Below are 17,037 nucleotides of genomic sequence, written 5' to 3' on the forward strand. Positions count from 1 at the left end.
GATTACGTGGAGCCTAGCTCATACAGCATTACTGCGATCTTACCAATCACTCATCACAAATTACGGCAACTCCACTTCAGTACGTCGTGAACAAGATTTTCATGACGCAAGTATTGGAAACCACTGCACTGCAAATATATCTTCGACATCATGCCCGAGAACAGTATGTTTCCCAAACTGTAACCAGTGGCAACGCTGTCATGGGATACACCTATCATATTTCGAGTGTCTGCGTACCGTCCGTGCACCCCAGAAAGCACAGTGCTCAGACAACAGTGATTTCGATAATCAAAATACATTTATTTTAATATCGCTGTGGCACGAGAAAAGTTAATTATTTTATTGCACAGTAAATACTATTTCGTGACATCAAGGAGATGAATTACAAATAGAAAGCAATCGGTAAAACGCTGGCACAGGACACCACAGCGTCCAAATTACAGCTTGGACTTCATTCCGCGCAAAGCATCTCTTCCACGACGCAGGGAATCTTTCATGATCTCGTAGAACCCTTCGTGAACCTGGAGAGAAAATTTGAAACATTAGGATCCAAGACGGTGGTAGTTTTATAACTTGTATGTTATCCCATTTTGCACTTCGGTTGGTTGGTGACGTAGCAGCAGGGTATCAAGTCACTTTCACATCAAAATTTCAACCCTGCAATGGCCGGGCCAACATAAACCAGACACAGATGATGGAGTGATTCTATCATTAATGAGAGTGAGAAAACTCCTTTCCTAGACAAAACTACCTCAAGCGGAAGAAGAAAAGAAAAATCTACAGTTCCTCACCTCAATGGTTTCACAAAACATACTTGGGCAGGAGGTCACAATACTTTTAATCAGGGATATCTAGTACTCTAGCAGGGATAGCAAGTACTCCAGCATTTCATCGGAGTTGCATCTTTGCACCTATTGCCAAACGACTAATGGCACTTCAAACAGTGCAATTTTCAAACTTTTTATCAGTTACACAGAGGGCATTCCACCCCCGTTGCTATGGAAATTTCACACACAAAAGTAATGCAAAGTTACCCCAAAACCCAAAATAACGCCACACACCTCATTGGCATTTCTCGGAGACCTCTTTGCATTTTCGTACAGTCTTTCGTACACATTTCCATCATAAGCACCAATGCAACTTTGCAGGGTCTTGTCAGTGAAGTCAAAGGCGTCAACAAGCCCGAGCGCATCTTGTCGTACAGTAGACAGACAGCTTAGTTCCGCCTCCATCATATCCTCTGCTTGCTGCGCATTGATATAACCATCCTGAACAACAAATATATCCTTGACATCAGGAAAATCGGCCGGAAGACTGGAAATGCACAACATTCCCGTCACAATGAATAACATGATATTATGGAGTGAATCTTGCAGTACAGAACTTCGATATACAATCGAGCAATATCTTGATGTGGAAATAAACCAAAATATTCTTGACTGACACTCGTCAGGGGTAATCATCAGCAACTAGTAGACAATTTAAAAGAACTTTGTGTGTCAACAGTCGTATCACCAAATATGACGTCGCCAGCATAATAATTTGAATAATCAAGGTGAGCATAAGCTCAATATGTTATTTTTAGATTATTCAGGAACTCCTTTTGTTGACACAGAATAGGTTGGCGTATTTTAATGCAAGTCGATTGCAAGACATATAGATGGAAAATGGCATGGCATAAACTGCTACCGTACTTCGTTGTGATAGCCTACTTGATGAAAAATGGTGCCTAGATTTTTTACCATCTCAACCTGTGGGCCTACCAGCAGGTTCACAGATGATCCAGTTGATGGTGATAGTTACATAACGTGACGTAGACTGTGTGTACAAAGTAATTACATCAATATCAAGTACTGCCAAAGTAGTGAAAAGATAATCCTCTGGAAAAACTTTGCCTGGGTGACATCCAGCAATAGCTTGTCATCGCACTCACCACAAGCAGACTGCCGATATTTCGATTGAGAATGTGCAGTCCCCAAAGTGAGCACAGGTTGAAGAGCACCTGCCTGCTTCGACTCGACACTTTGGCCTCGTCGATAACTTTCGTGAAGGTTGAAATCACGTAAACGTCCAAATGTGCCTGACAAATTACAGCAGAGAATGTACACATAGTAATGTATAAGAATTAAGATGCACCGCTGTCATTTCAAACTTTATGAGCAAATCTTGTGATGCATTGCCAGTCACAATCAGCAATACAGACTGCTAAAATTTGTGCAGAAATTCTTACATACATTATGCATATAAAAATCAGCCTAACAGACTCCAGGACAGCATGAATACTTTTAGATGTTCCGACAATCAAAAGTGCTATCATATTAAATTCATCCTTGTACCAGCAATGAATTATTTTCTCGCATAGCGATCAGCCACTAATTAGAAGGAAAAGTAGTTAAAATGTCAGGAGTCAAGCCCCAAATATGAGTCGAATCCTCAAATAGCTCAACTTAATACACACAAATTTCATATCAAAAATGAGGAGACAGGGATTTTGAAAGACTTTTCGAGAACCCACCTTGGCCATCTCCACGAGTTCCACAGAGGCTAGGTTCCAGGCTTCGGCATGCGACTTGCCCGTCGCTTTTAGGTTTTGGATTTTTTCGTGCACATACTTCACCATTCGGTTGGCTCTGGGAATTCGAATTCACAAACACACACAGTTTAACTAAATGAAGAAATGGATGTGAGACTAGAGCCCGAACAATATTAAATTTTCGACTTGGCAATGACATGGCGGACAACATATTCTATCAATAAAGCCAATATTTTTTGTCAATAACAAATTGTGATTTTTTCCAGCTATAACTTCTAATTAGCTGTACTGGTTTGAAGAATATATCAGAAAATAAACTTACTTCATTAAAATTCAAACCGAGTATGAAACCAGTAGGCTACTTCCAGCCGAACAGGAATATATTTTAGTGCAACAAACACAACATTTCAGAGCTCTCACCAAGAAATGACCTCTTACGGTCCTCATAAATCAATCCGGCAGTACCAATGTTCATCCTCTTGGAAAAATATTAGGAGCTACGAGGTCATTCAACAGGCCGAAAAATATTGATCGGAGTTGGCCTTTAATATTTCCACAGAGGCAGATATTGGAGCTTCGGTTGAAATGATTCTGACGTAGATAGGCTTGAAATAAGCAGACACAAATCAAACAAAACAGCCTATGCCAGTGCAACTTTTTCCCTTACTTACCACCAATACATGATAGAGTTTACAAATATTTACCCAATGCGTAATTTGGGAAAATTGCATCGAAGTAATTGACATCTACTCTTATGACTATCGCCTGCAGACTTTTGCAAATATAAACTAGAAGTTCTCATTCTCCATTCCCCGCAGTCCCGAACAGAATTAGTCATACCTGTGCCTGAAACATTCGCGCAGGACAACAGGGTGGGCAAGTTCGTCTTGTGACTTTTCCGAGCGTTTCGCTTTGACGTCATCGTTCAAGTAATCAGCAAATCCCTTCACAGTTTTGCCGGAGGACGCGGCGCTGGCGCACTTTATTAAATGCCTGGAAGCAAACGAGACACATTTGTTAGCAGCTTCACCTACCACAGGGCCGGCCAACCCGTGGCCCGCGATGTAATTTCCGAAATTAGTTATATTTTCAAAATGGGATTGCACAGATTGTGAACTTGCAAGGCCAACCAAACATTTGATTAGTCTGGCCGCAACACTTGAGATGTGACGACTAGAATATTAGTTCTGACGCATTGACAGAGCCATGAGCCAGTCACATTTTGGTAGATCTTCGTACATTACAATAAAGCAGAATAATTTGCGATAGATTTATACAAGTAAACATTCTCTTCATGCTTCGCGCAATATGTTGTCACTCGATTTCTTGCTTTTAACATTGTTACCCCTTTCTGAAAATGAAAGAACGCCTAATGAACTAGATTGGGTCTAACTATATTCGCAATTACGAGACAAAGTGCCGTCCAACATGCCACCTGGTGTTTGCGCTCGCAGAAAGACCGTCGACGATGAAACCTATAGGCACAAAATGATTGACGCATGTTGACAGAAGCTTTCGATATCGATATATACTGGCACCGAATAGTCCAGCCCTTGTAAACAGAGCCCAGCAATATACTAGCAGACCCGCAATATACTCAAGTAACAATATTATCGACCTAGAAGCTTCGAAAAAATTTCGCGCCTGGCACGGCTAGTGGCCCACGCAATGGTTCGTCAATTGCATGTGGCCCTTCGGCTGAAAAGGTTGGCCACCCCTGCAGGGGCGTAGCCAGCCGAGATAAAAAGGGGGTAGAACTGAATAAAGGGGGCAGAATGAGCCTATATGCGTCATACCTTTAGCGATAGCGACTTCTGTATTCCGTACGCTTTTGAAAGCGTAACTAATTGGCGGATCTAATTACTGAAAGCGAGTTAGCAATCAACAGCTTGCACGGGGATCATGTTACGATGCGCACGCGCTCATCCCGTGACAGTGCAGAAGATCTTATTTGTATTCAAATAAGTAATCGACCTTGAAACAATACCAGAACAACATTTCACAACGAACAATCAATACAGCGCAGAATCTGTTATATCTTCATGAATTTTGACATGATTCAATTCGCGTGTAAGAATAACGTCTTCTCGGCGTTTTAATTCCATTCATTTCGAACATGGCGCATATACTAATTGTACCGGCGTGTGAATAATGACTTATTCGCAAAGCGAGGGAATCTCAAACTAGTTTCGGCGCGGCTATTGAAGGCTGAATGCGTCCCGGTGGTCATTGAGTTCAAGACAATGCACAACAATGGCGTCAAAATAGAATGTGAATCGAATGTATTGTGTCTTCACGCTGTTTTGGGGAACAGGCTTGAGTTCGGCAAAGCACGAATCAGATGCGATTGCTTTAAAACATGATTTCATTCAGTTATAAGTTGTTATTTTCATGTTATTAATGTTCGTTATCGTTTACAATGAACTGTTGATGAGAAAACAACGCGTGAACGACGCGACAAATGTTATTATTGCGCGACGACTGCATTCAGAATAAAGGGATTAAGCTGATCGCTAACCCTCGCCAAGAGAAAAATGTAACAATGCCCCTTTCACGCTTGCATAGACGAGAGATCGACGAGAAAAAGGCATGTAATCAGCGTCGGCGATCGGTGTCGCGCGCAGCAAATTGAAATTAGGCGATAACGTGAAGAAATGTTGTTCTAGCAGTAGCGTTGACTTGGGATTTTCGGGATAGAATCGAGCCTGCAAGGGGGTAGAACGTTCTTCAATTCTACCCCCCTGTCTACGCCCCTGCACCCCTGACCTACCAGGATGATACGAAAACTAAATTTTAGCAATATTTGAAAGACAATAGTAGTTCTATTGAGGCGCACCAAGCTTACAAAAGGACACAAGAAGATCTCGTAACTGTGCAAAATTCTAGTAGTATTTTCTTGGTCACAGCGGTGATAAGGTGCGTTAGTAGCGTTACCCTTTCTAAATCGCAAATTTCCATCTCTTGAAGCATGTAATAGTGATGTGTCTACCACAAATGTACGTAACAATATCATTTCATCCTTTACAGTGTTGTTAAAACACAATGGTATGGTTGATCCTGGCTTTTTTCCAGTCTTGTCTGCATAAGTCCCATCGTATAAATTCGTTTCTAATTCTGGCTTCAAGGCGGAATCCAATCAGATCAATAATCCCTATCATAAAAATGTTGCTAGATTTGTGACGTGCCATTCAGCACTTGACTATTTTCAAGTACTCATGCCCCTGTGACCAGCGTTACTGGCGAATCGTAGTTTCTGTGTACAAAGTGTATAATGGGTCAATTTTGAGATACAATAACAGAAATTTGCAAATATGGTATATTTGGTGTCGTTATTTGCAAACACGCAAAGTTTATTGCGAGGGACACGATGAATAGCTGTTCAACAATACCTTGCACACTGCAGGTACATCACGGTATTTTCGCCTTCGTAAGTAACGGACGCAAGCTGGGCCAAGTATATCCGAGGAAAGCCACTCGCCTGAAAAAGCACAGATTTAATACGGAAAGCCATCTTTGAGTACGCCAATACGCAGAGCTCACCTCTAAATAACCGTGGCCCCCGCACGCCCGTCTGCAAATGTCTGTGCCTTCCAAGCAGCCTTCCGTTATGTAGGCTTTCATACCAGCCGTAAGCGCATGTAACTGGAATTGACATGAGAGGATATAGGAGTGTTGTGAAATGATAGCAAGGCAAATTTTTTGTGATTTGGTCGGATTGAATGATTTAGAGTTTCAAGTCCAGACAGAACAGCGCAGTCGATTTGCGGTTAAAAGGCTCTACCCGGCTCTACAAAGAAGTGAATCCGATGATCTCAGAATTCTGCCATGATCCCAAAATAAATGGACTGGTGTCACTAATTACAAGTTATAGTTGAAACACGTCACATTTGGTATCGGTGAAACTAGAAAATATAGGCTTTATCGGCAAACACTATGTTTTATCGGAGTTATCAGTATCAACTCAAAACATTTTTAAAATTGCCGTGATTGTGTTATTGTAAAGAAACTGTAGCATGGTTTCCAGGCTGGAGATTTGCAGTACTCGATTTCAATTTAGGCTATACCATCAAATAGATGTCGTCATAAAAAGCTATCCTTAAATCGTAACACATTGGGGTGGGGTAAGCTGAGTAGTGAGATAACTATAACACTTTTGTACTTGGAATATTGAAGAGAGTGTTTGATTGTAATAGGCATTTCACTAAGCTTTTAATGATGAATATCGCTATTGTTCACTTATGCCGTTATTCGTTCGTCCGCTGTCAAAAACACGTGCTTCGAAACTATTATCTCCGTACAGTGTGATAGAGAGAAAAGGCGTGGCACGTTGTCCACACTAACATCGCAGGTAAATTGTGTCTTTTTCACAGTAGCCTACCACTGTAACCAGAATAACCATGCACGATTTCGGGATGAATTGGGTCAATTTTTTCGAGGGGGTCGCGCGACCTGAGTTTGCACGGAAATTTACTACAAATAGTACAATTCAAGTCAGAATGCAAACCGTTTTAGTATTTGACATATTATACTGAAAACATAAATACCTCCGGAAGATTGGTGAAATCTCCCTGTCTCATTTCGGTCATCATGTCCACGTAAAATAGCCTTGTTCTCCGAGCACAGAAGTGAAATGCATAGGCTTGGGCAATTAGAGGAAGGATCTTCCTTTGCTGAGCAACGTAATCCAAAACGGACACTTCCGGTTCGCTGCAATAATTGGATTCGGTATGACAAAATTAAAATTGGGTTAAGACGGATCCAACTCATTCAGCCAGGTTACTCATGTGGGTTAACGATTTCCAAGACCAGAAGGTAATACTTTTATGTGGGACATCATGGGTAAAATTAAGTGGGCCTGCTTGGGTGATTCGATTTCAAATTAAAACTTCAAGAGCACAATCTGCACATATCATGGCGTCAGAAAAGCAACAATAACCAAGTTCACAAATAAATCTGCTATCTCTCAACCATGAATATTTTCAAGCGCTTTGCGACAATGATTCACAATGACTTCAACTTCCAATCGACGCTTCGAGGCTCCCACAAAGGAAAGAAAGTATCGAAGCTATGGAATGCCAGTATGCGAAACTATACTACAATCAAAACTCGTGCGAAGCAGTGCCCAGTAGAAGTGTGACATTCAACAGTAACTGATCACCTTCATACTTGTTCATTCGGTGACTAGGTAGGAAAGGTTACGGCCCACAATCATTTTCACGATCATGACTTTTTGAAAATGAAGACTCCATTCCATTCACTACTGCAACGAAGCATCGGTACTATTGAGCAACTGAACGGCAATCACAGAGCACAGAACATTCACAACTGACTCGCTGACAGGTGTGTTAGAAGAAGCCGAATCAACAGGCATCGCTGATGAAATCGCAAGCGAATTTCTATTCTTAATTAACTATAAAAACATGACCTTGAAGGGAGAAAAAGATAGAATTCCAAAACTCACTCGGGCTCAATGCTGCCCTGCTTTCTCATCAAGCTGTACCGTGTCGCGATAGTGCAGGCCAATTGCAGCGGAAATATTGCTTGCGTGTCCACAAGTCTGACTCGTATCAGCATCATCCCACCGTACAGCAATCTGGGATCGCTCTTCAAGTTGTAATTGCCTTCGGAATCGACCTAGGGTCGAAAACGCAGATGAATTTTGATCTTCGAAGCTTGCACTTAAAAGAGATAATCCGGACTAGACATTTTAACACACATCCATATCCAGCCAGAATTTAGTGTCGTGACGCAAGAAAATCGAAAGAATCAGCAATTTCATGTCCAATTCCAAGTCCAAATCTAATTTCAAAATAATTATAAGTTCATATCCGACACAAATCCGGCAAAATCGTTAAATCCGTTTTTTGGAATCCAAACCCATGCTGATCTCAAATTATTACCTCAGCCACTCCCGCCAGCATATTTTCTCTCGGTATTCTGAGATGATCCATATGTAAAAAGCCGTTATCGTTAACTTCGAATGCAAATTTCCTGCCGATATCCCCGACACGGACGCCTGTTTTAAAGAGAAGCAAGTTGGGTAAATGCAATCTAAATACACTTCAGCCTGCCGCTAAACTTATAGTTTTGTACACTTGGACGCAACATTTCAGAATTTTGAACGTAGAAGGACCGTGGTGTTGTGATCTTTGTGTGAAGATCATGTTTTAAACGTTTTGTTCAATAACACCGTTGTTGAGGCATATTTCATTTAATGTATCAGTAGTTAATAGTAATATGGCAGATCTTTGATTTTGTTACTATAGGCAAAATTTGGGGTTCACCAGATTAGTTAAGGGTACGAACCTCTACGATAAGAGACAATAAAGAAAATCCTCTTCACACTTATCATAAGTTGTGGTAGTGAATTACATGTGCCCAATATCACTATTCCTTACTACCTGATATGGCTTCGGCAATGGTAATATCATTCCATGGAGGAAGAATTTATTGATACAAATCGGCATATCGCCTTGACGTGCAATGGCCCACCACTGCCAAGACCGAGACGCTTAGAAATTGACTTTGGGCTCCTCAAAAGACCAAGCTTTAAGAGGAGAGTTTTCCATCAAATACCGTGTCTAGCTAACCCCGATATCGATTCTTTAGTCCAGGGGTGGCCAACTGCGGCATTAGAATAAAAATTATGCAGCCGTCGACACCTAATTCGATAATGATGTGTTGGCGCCCGTCAATACACAAACTGAACTTACAAATTGACACCCTATTTAATGAGAGGTTTGAATTATTCTTGAAATTTTTTTCACGTGAAGCGCTGTTCAATGCGAGTTGATTTTTGATTTTAATATATTAGTGTCTTTTGTAATATGAGCCCCACAGTACAGATGCGAACAGCAGAGGAAAATGATGCGCCCCATAAAGAAATACCAATTTATAATCGTGTTCTCCTCATCACGAAGGAAATTTGTTTCGGGTAGGCCTACGTTTGGGCGAATCCAATATCTTTCCACTACACCGATAATCCTGATGGGAGTTCAACAAACAACAGCATGCAACAAAGGGGACTAATAACCATTATTCCACCCAAAGATGCAGCACAGAATTAATAACTTCTCTAAATATCCAAAGACACCCCCTACATCAACTCCACCGGTGAATATGATCACATGGGCTGAGAAAAGATAAAAATTTAATAGTAAACGGTTCCCTGTGCCTATTCATAACATGACTACTCACGATTTCAATGCGCGTAGTAAGCTAATGTGAGTAAACAGATTAATCCAGAGTTCACCGGCAATGGACAGTTTAATGGGTATTTGACCTCCAGATAGTTCATTACGACTATGTACTGCAATGCGGCTGTTGGCTTAATAAATAATTGAAATGCGGCCGTGAATGGTAAAAAGGTTGGCCACTTCTGCTTTAGTCGCTGAAGAGTGTTGTCAGGTATCGCGCGCAGCTCATAGTTCAAAACAGAATGAAACTGATGATCATAATATTTTTTGTTGTAATTGTAATAATATTACTTTCGTAGTAACTATGCCCGTCGCCCATGTTAGAGAGCACAGCGTTGTACTGACGTAGAGTCATCAAAACGTGGTTGTTAAATTGCGTTGCTCATTTTTATCTCGGTATTGAAGTCATGTGGCTCAGAGCCTCTACGAATTTTGAAAAGTGGCCTGCGACCCGCTATAAGCTGGCGACCCCTGATCTAGTAGCTAGGTTATTATTGCGTGGGGGTAAGTAGATATTGCGCTTTGACGTCCATCTTCTATTATTCGAGTGAACTTCATCAGCTACTATGAAAAAGTAATCAAAAACATGAGGAAAAGTCTTCGAAAAATATTCGTACAAAACTTTTGACACTTCGAAGCAAGATAGCTCGTCAACTCGGAAATTCTATGTTTACTGGAGTACGGTGACAATCTGGGACGAGCGGGCTGGGAACTTCTCCGGGCATGCTGAGACCCGGTTAAGTTGATACAGATAACGAGTTGTTGAAACAGAGATGCACCAGTTTTATGACCGCCAATCATTTTGGGAGCGCACTTTGCAGAGTCGCATGTCGCCTACTTTATATGTCTTTGAGTGTCCCGGAACGGAAATTGCCAGAACTAACAGTCCCCAACCCGAATACTGACACCCCTAGACTCAATCGACCCAACAACCTCGGGCTACTCTAGTGTACTGGTACTGTTGTATTCTCATAATTGAAAATGCAGCTTAATTCAATTATGGGTATTGGGCACGGTATTTGAAGGAGACATTTTTTATTGCAGGATACTGATGATAATAAAATCAAGGTGTGTATCGACATCAAGTCCCAAGATGCATTTCAGGACTACCAAATATAAATGGAAACTATTCATTGATATCTCAGTTTTGATCAAAATGATACGTGGTGAATGGCTCGAGTGAGTGTCATAGAGGCATGTCATTCAAAATATCTAATGTCAAGATAGCCAGTCAAGGTAACACTAAACTTGCCGTTAACAGCACAAGCTGCTAACTTAAATCCCAACCCCTACGCAAGCTTACTTTACTCCCTAACCATAACTCAAGGTAACCCTAACACTAACTTGCAATTCTGAATGCCTTGCCAGTCACAAAATACAACTGAAGTACACCCTACCAAATCAATTACCTGGCAATGGCTGATGCGTGTCCAAATCTCTAATTTGGACAATGAAAGGGTGCATTCCATATTCTTGCTTGTTGATGATCAAATTGGCCATGACAACAGCATGATTTGCACATTTCCCCACTGAAAGAAAACAACCAGTATTAACATGTTATCTGATTTTCACGACAGGTACATCTATCCGAGATTTTGTGGACAGATCATATTGTGCTGATTGTATTAGTAGACATTATTCTGATGGACAAGTAGTTTTTTATGGGCAAAAAGATCACACAGAAGGCTAATGCAAACCTAATTTGTATAAGTATTAAGGCACAAGAGTACCGAGATTTCACTGCTCACTTGGCATTGAAAGTAGACCTACTGAACAAAACAGAGAGGTTAGCTCAATGAAATGTATTAGCTTAAATTATCGCCTAGTAGCAGTGCATTTACAACACAGAAAGGAGCCAAAAACTGAATCTCTCACTATTTCAAACTAGAATCCCTACATTGAACCCCTGCGCCAAATATGAAAAGCACTGTTGATTGACAAGTCTGTCAGACAGTGTATCGGCCAGCATTATGTATTTGTGTAGAAGAGTAAACAGGACTTGATAGAGACAAGTCAAACAAATGTTATACCAAGGCGGGTAAAGGGCAACAACACGCTCTGAATTTTGAGAGACGGCAACCCAAGCCGAGATTGGGTTGAATTTCTTCATTTTAAATCGAACATACTTCACCATACACATATAATTTCATCTGTTTCACCTAATACGGATAAAGAACTCCTACCGAAGTTCAATGTGATTTGACACAAGCAATGAAAGGAAAAAACATTCAACAACAATCCGAAATTTCTGGGCAAGATTTTGCCTCACAAACCCTCGTTTGGCGCCAGGATTAAATTGCCTTTGTAATAACGATATGGATATCGTACAATTTATCTCGTACAAAATTCTGTGGATACAAAGCAGTTGATAAGACTGATCGCTTGATGCCTTGAAATAGATGAAAACATCAATAAATGAACGATCTTTTGTCACACAGAAAACAGAGACAGAAGCATACTGCACAGGCAAGTGCAAAGAATAATATGACAAACAAAGCATACCTGAGCTAGATTGCAAAAGTTAGGATATGTGAAGCAGTGATCGACTGTCATATTCCCGTCATTGCATTGGAATATACAGGCACTATGGATGGATATATGAAGACCGCATCGGCCATGAAGTAAAATAAGCCTATCAGTACTTACGGTCACCGGGCCACCATTTCATCGAAGTCAGCTTCGGACAGTCAATCTCAAACTCCTGACTATCCGGCAGAAAAGTCGCAGTTGTTTCCAACCCTCTCAAGTTAGTACCTGAGCAACAAAGGGCATCCCAGTACGGTAAGAAGACCTGCCAGTTGGAATCATATCCATGCAATTTTTGGTAGTCCAACACAAAGTAATCAATTAGCATATATGTATGATAAGAGGTGGTCAGAGCAGTCATTACTAAGCAGGGTTGTAATGACTCGAGTCATGACTCGACTAGAGTCAAACACGAGTCGCAAATTTTTGGTAACTCGACTTGACTCGAGTCATTTTCTTAAAAATGAAAAATGACTCGACTCGAGTCAATTTGTGTGATGACTCGACTTGTACTCGAGTCATTGCGCATGACTCAGACCAAGTCATATTGACTGGAGACTGGGTCGACCAACGCAGGCATTTCATTGTAATTTCGAAGAATAGTAAAGTTACACACTATATTATTATTTCGTCTATCAGTACTGGTACTTGCAATGCTACCAGAAAATGTTGAAAGTGAGGGAAATTAGTATATTGTGAATGTGATATCCCCGAGCAGAGTTGTAAAAAGTGGGTTTCACATGACATTAACTCGGACCTGAACAGTCAACAGAATAACTTGGACTCGGACTTGAGTCAAAACACTATGACTCGGACTCGACACTCTACTCCGTGACTTGGACTCAGACTTGACTCGAGTCAAAACTATAAAAGTGAGATTGACTTGCGACTCGGAACCTTGTGACTTGGTTACAACCCTGCTACTAAGTCTACTTCAACTTGAGCATCATTGTAAAATGCCCCTGAAGAATGCATGTACTGGTACTCCAGTTTTGGGAACAGTACAGGAGAAGCATCAATTCTTTACTAAGTGCGAGCCTCAAACATTGAAACAGTAAATCTCAACGCAACTATTTGTGAACTTCCAATATTGCTCGACGGACTGCAATTATTGGAGGTTTATATCATACTCTTCACTCTTAACATTGTAAAGAGAGTCTTGAGGTACCTAACCCAGGCCTATTTATGTACCTGTGGAACTGTATCCAATTATAGTGGCAGCATAGGCAAATTCCTAGGTTTAATTCCGAAATCGATCGGTCTGTTATGGACAAAGTCGATCAAGTCATAGGACTTACCGTGACCCAATTCCGTTTGAGCATAAGTGCCAATAATTTCGAAGTTCAACGCAAGCGGTACCCACTTTTCGACTTGTTCCGGGGATCCAAGGTTCATGACTGTTGGTAAAAATGCACCGCTGTGGATCGGCAAACCAATAGAGTTTGCACAAGCTCTGAAAAGAGTTGGAGAAACTGATTTAGTTCACAAGGAAGAGGAAACTGTATCTCAAGCGACATCTATCCTAGTAGATATACCAGCATAAGCCAACACTGGTCGATATACTAGATTGTTCTGTGGTAAAAATGTTGCAAATTTGGTTTTTTGGACTACAATTCACACGCTTGTTGGACCGTAACTATTACTTTCTCAATCAGCAACACTCATGTCTAAATAAGCGTAGTAGATAGGAGATATATTTTTCAAAAATTGTCAGCTTCATTGGCAAAAAATAAGAGGAATCGTACTGAAGTAAACAGCATCCTGGCACTTCAGGATTAATTACTCATAAATGGTTATTCCTTGAACAAGTCTCTGTGCGAGATTTAGTTTTCAGTTCTCGAAATGTCAACCGCTCTTTATCGAGATCTCTTTGCACCGGCAAAAATTGCGTGGTTTTTGTATTGGACCGATCCTATTGGTTTTGTCAAAACTAATACTGGATTCTTATCATATGAAGGAAGGTGCGAACTCAATCTCAACCTGTGACCTTCTTCAGCCTCAATCTCAATCACACGAGTGGCCCGCAACAATACTTCTCTCACAGTGTTACTGTATCATCTACCTAATATTTTTGTGTTTGAGGAATCGCTTCGCTGAAAAGGCTGTAATTTTAACTACTGGACTCGGCATGTGCAGAATTTATGACTTGACATTATTTTGATACTGAGTCAGAGCCTTGCATCTATGTCCACAAGTACTGACCCCAGGAACAACTGATATGACGCTTTTATAATTATATACCGCATATGTTAGTTTCTAAGCAATCACTTCGGTAATCCTATATTAGCTATAGGGGTACTATTCGTCGTTTTTTTTTCAGGAAATGGAAAAAATCTCCTCCGAGGACGCCTAAATGTCCTCTTCTTTGGGAATATGCCCTCATTTATAGCTTTGCCAGTCAGGCTAATGGAGAGGCTCAACTAAAAATCATCATAAATGTCTTTTGGGACTGGAAAAATGACTTTTTTAGTCCACACAACATGATTTCCAGCCTGTATGGAATCGGTGTCCTGTGCTCACACTATGTTTATTTTATTTTATTATATTACTTTTACTTGGAGAATCATCGCTGCTCACCTGATATAGGCTATCAGGCAAAACGTACCGAGATTCCAGTAGGGATTTCCAGTAAAAAATCTAGAATCGGCAGTTTTCTGGTTCGGTTATCTGACTTCTGTATATTGTCCTCCTTTCCAAGATATGGTAACCCTATATTAGCCCTACTGTCCGGTAAGCTACAACAGTAAGCTACGTTATTCTCAAAATTAACCAATATACGTACGTGAACGCAGCATTCATTGCGGTGTCACTATTCATATCAATGTCCATGTCCATGTTTTTCAGTCTGACAGATCGCTTCACTGCGTTGATAAATTTTTCTTCCCCCGATTTGTAAAACCAATCGACGTCGCCAGCGATCGGGTCATTTTGAATTTTTGCAGCTGTACGTTGCTAATGTTTATTCACGACTTCCCACAATGGTCATTTCTAACTTACTGATTTCTCTTCTCAAACGGGATTCCTCGGGACCGCCATCGACAAAGTTGGTGATCTCTTCAACATCGAACGATATCTTTTTTCGCTCTTCTTTCATTTGCAGAATTTGCGGGGATAATGAGGCCATTTTGTGTTTAAAGCAAATGCTAAAATTGGCATACGATTAAATGGAGGAACATTTCATTCAACGATAGAAAATTGCAATAAAAATTCAAGAAATTTTGCGACAATACGATCCTTAGAAAAGTGGCATTGTTGCAGGTGTCAGTTTCAGTGCAACTGGGATTGAGTGCTAACCGAGATTCCGAGAAGTTACCCTAAAGGAGAAAAGTATTTTCTCCAGCTTTGAATTAGGCCCATTAGGGAGAATTAAGTCCACATGCTCCACCACTAACAGTTATCTACGAGGATGCCATTTCGACTTCTGATTTTTCATTTGCATGCATGTCCCAATATAGCTGAGGCTTTACTTTTGAACTTTAAATGTAAATATTCATATTCAAATACTGGCCATATAGGGATGGAAGATGAAGGCCAGAAATGCATTTTGCTATTTCAATATGTCATCGGGCTGCCTCTATACTCAAGTTCAACTATGAGCAACATTTGCTGCTTACACACAGGAAACACTCATTAATTAACGACAACCACGCCTTCATAGTTTTCATACGGCCCTATAGGGAGGGCGTGCCACAAGAATCAGAATTCCGTTTATTTAGTAAGGTTATCAAGTGATCACTACCAGTTTCCATTTCCCATATAACTCCTCTGGCATCGGCATGCAATGTACTATTGTACATTACGCTATCGAATGTGCGATAATGAAACTGGTGTGGAGATCTAAGATGAAAGCAGCTAAGTACCGACATGGTCTTCATAACATAAAACGGAAAACCTATCATGCATTTGAAAGTAATCAAAACTAACCAAATACCCTCTGCTATCACAGGTCTTATACATATTGACGCGATAACCCCACCGTTAATAACTCCAACAACACCTCATTGCTGCAATTGCAACAATAAGAGAACATGAATGCGGCATTGCGCAATCTATTTATATAGCTCAGTGAGAGAGAGAGAAAGAGAGATATGATATTCTTTTTCGCCTGCACCATCGAGATGCTTTGGCGACGGAGTTGCGATACGGCCCCATGAGATCATCTAGTCTGCGCCCCCGTTTTTTTTTCTCCTCCATGCTATCCGTGATTGCTGAGCGCCTAGCAGGATAGCTGCGGATACCATTTTTCGAGTCTTTAGTATGACCCGGCCGGGGATCGAACCCACGACCTACCGCTCGAGAAGCCGGACGCATAACCATTACACTATCTCGCTCAGTGGAAAATTCACCTCTCTACAGTGTGCACCGAGCCGAGGTACGACAATGTCTATAGTCTTGCTTGTATTATTGCAGTTTATCATGGATCTCGGTTAATAATTACCCCATCACGGCATATTTTTATCATAGAAATATTCTTACTCGCCACAACGCGTAGCAGGAGGAGCCTAACGAGATAAACAAATATATGGCACATCAAATCCGAAATGCCACCGGTAGGGGACAGTCGCGTTCCACGGATTCTTTACGGAAAGACAAGAATTTCACGAAATGGAATGTTTACTCAACAATCATTTACAATGGGACTTAGTTTATTTATAGAGGATGTAGAGGATGTAGTTTATTTCAGTGGTTCCCAACGTGGGCGATATCGCCCCCCAGTGGGCGATTTAGCGGTCTAGGGGGGCGAAAATAACGAAGGGGGCGATAGGGGGAGATAACGAACGA

The 17,037-nt window shown here is 41.0% G+C and overlaps 1 protein-coding gene across 1 annotated transcript; it reads right to left on the reverse strand.

Annotated features, from left to right (window-relative positions):
• Positions 1–279: 279 nt before the first annotated feature.
• LOC145443705 (peroxisomal acyl-coenzyme A oxidase 1-like) lies at positions 280–16,213 on the reverse strand. The gene is made up of 15 exons (XM_080321652.1): positions 15,253–16,213; positions 15,038–15,197; positions 13,554–13,708; positions 12,376–12,483; positions 11,139–11,258; positions 8,434–8,549; positions 7,995–8,167; positions 7,078–7,240; positions 6,074–6,175; positions 5,923–6,011; positions 3,374–3,526; positions 2,516–2,630; positions 1,934–2,080; positions 1,062–1,268; positions 280–521 (listed from the first exon to the last, which is right to left on the reverse strand). The coding sequence occupies exons 1-15, from the start codon at positions 15,377–15,379 to the stop codon at positions 438–440; spliced, it is 2,019 nt and encodes a 672-aa protein (XP_080177778.1). The 5' UTR covers positions 15,380–16,213; the 3' UTR covers positions 280–437.
• Between the last annotated feature and the right edge of the window lie 824 nt (positions 16,214–17,037).

Source organism: Botryllus schlosseri, chromosome 7 (genome assembly GCF_051294905.1).
Source record: "Botryllus schlosseri isolate E-star chromosome 7, Bs_hap1, whole genome shotgun sequence".
Taxonomy (NCBI): domain Eukaryota; kingdom Metazoa; phylum Chordata; class Ascidiacea; order Stolidobranchia; family Styelidae; genus Botryllus; species Botryllus schlosseri.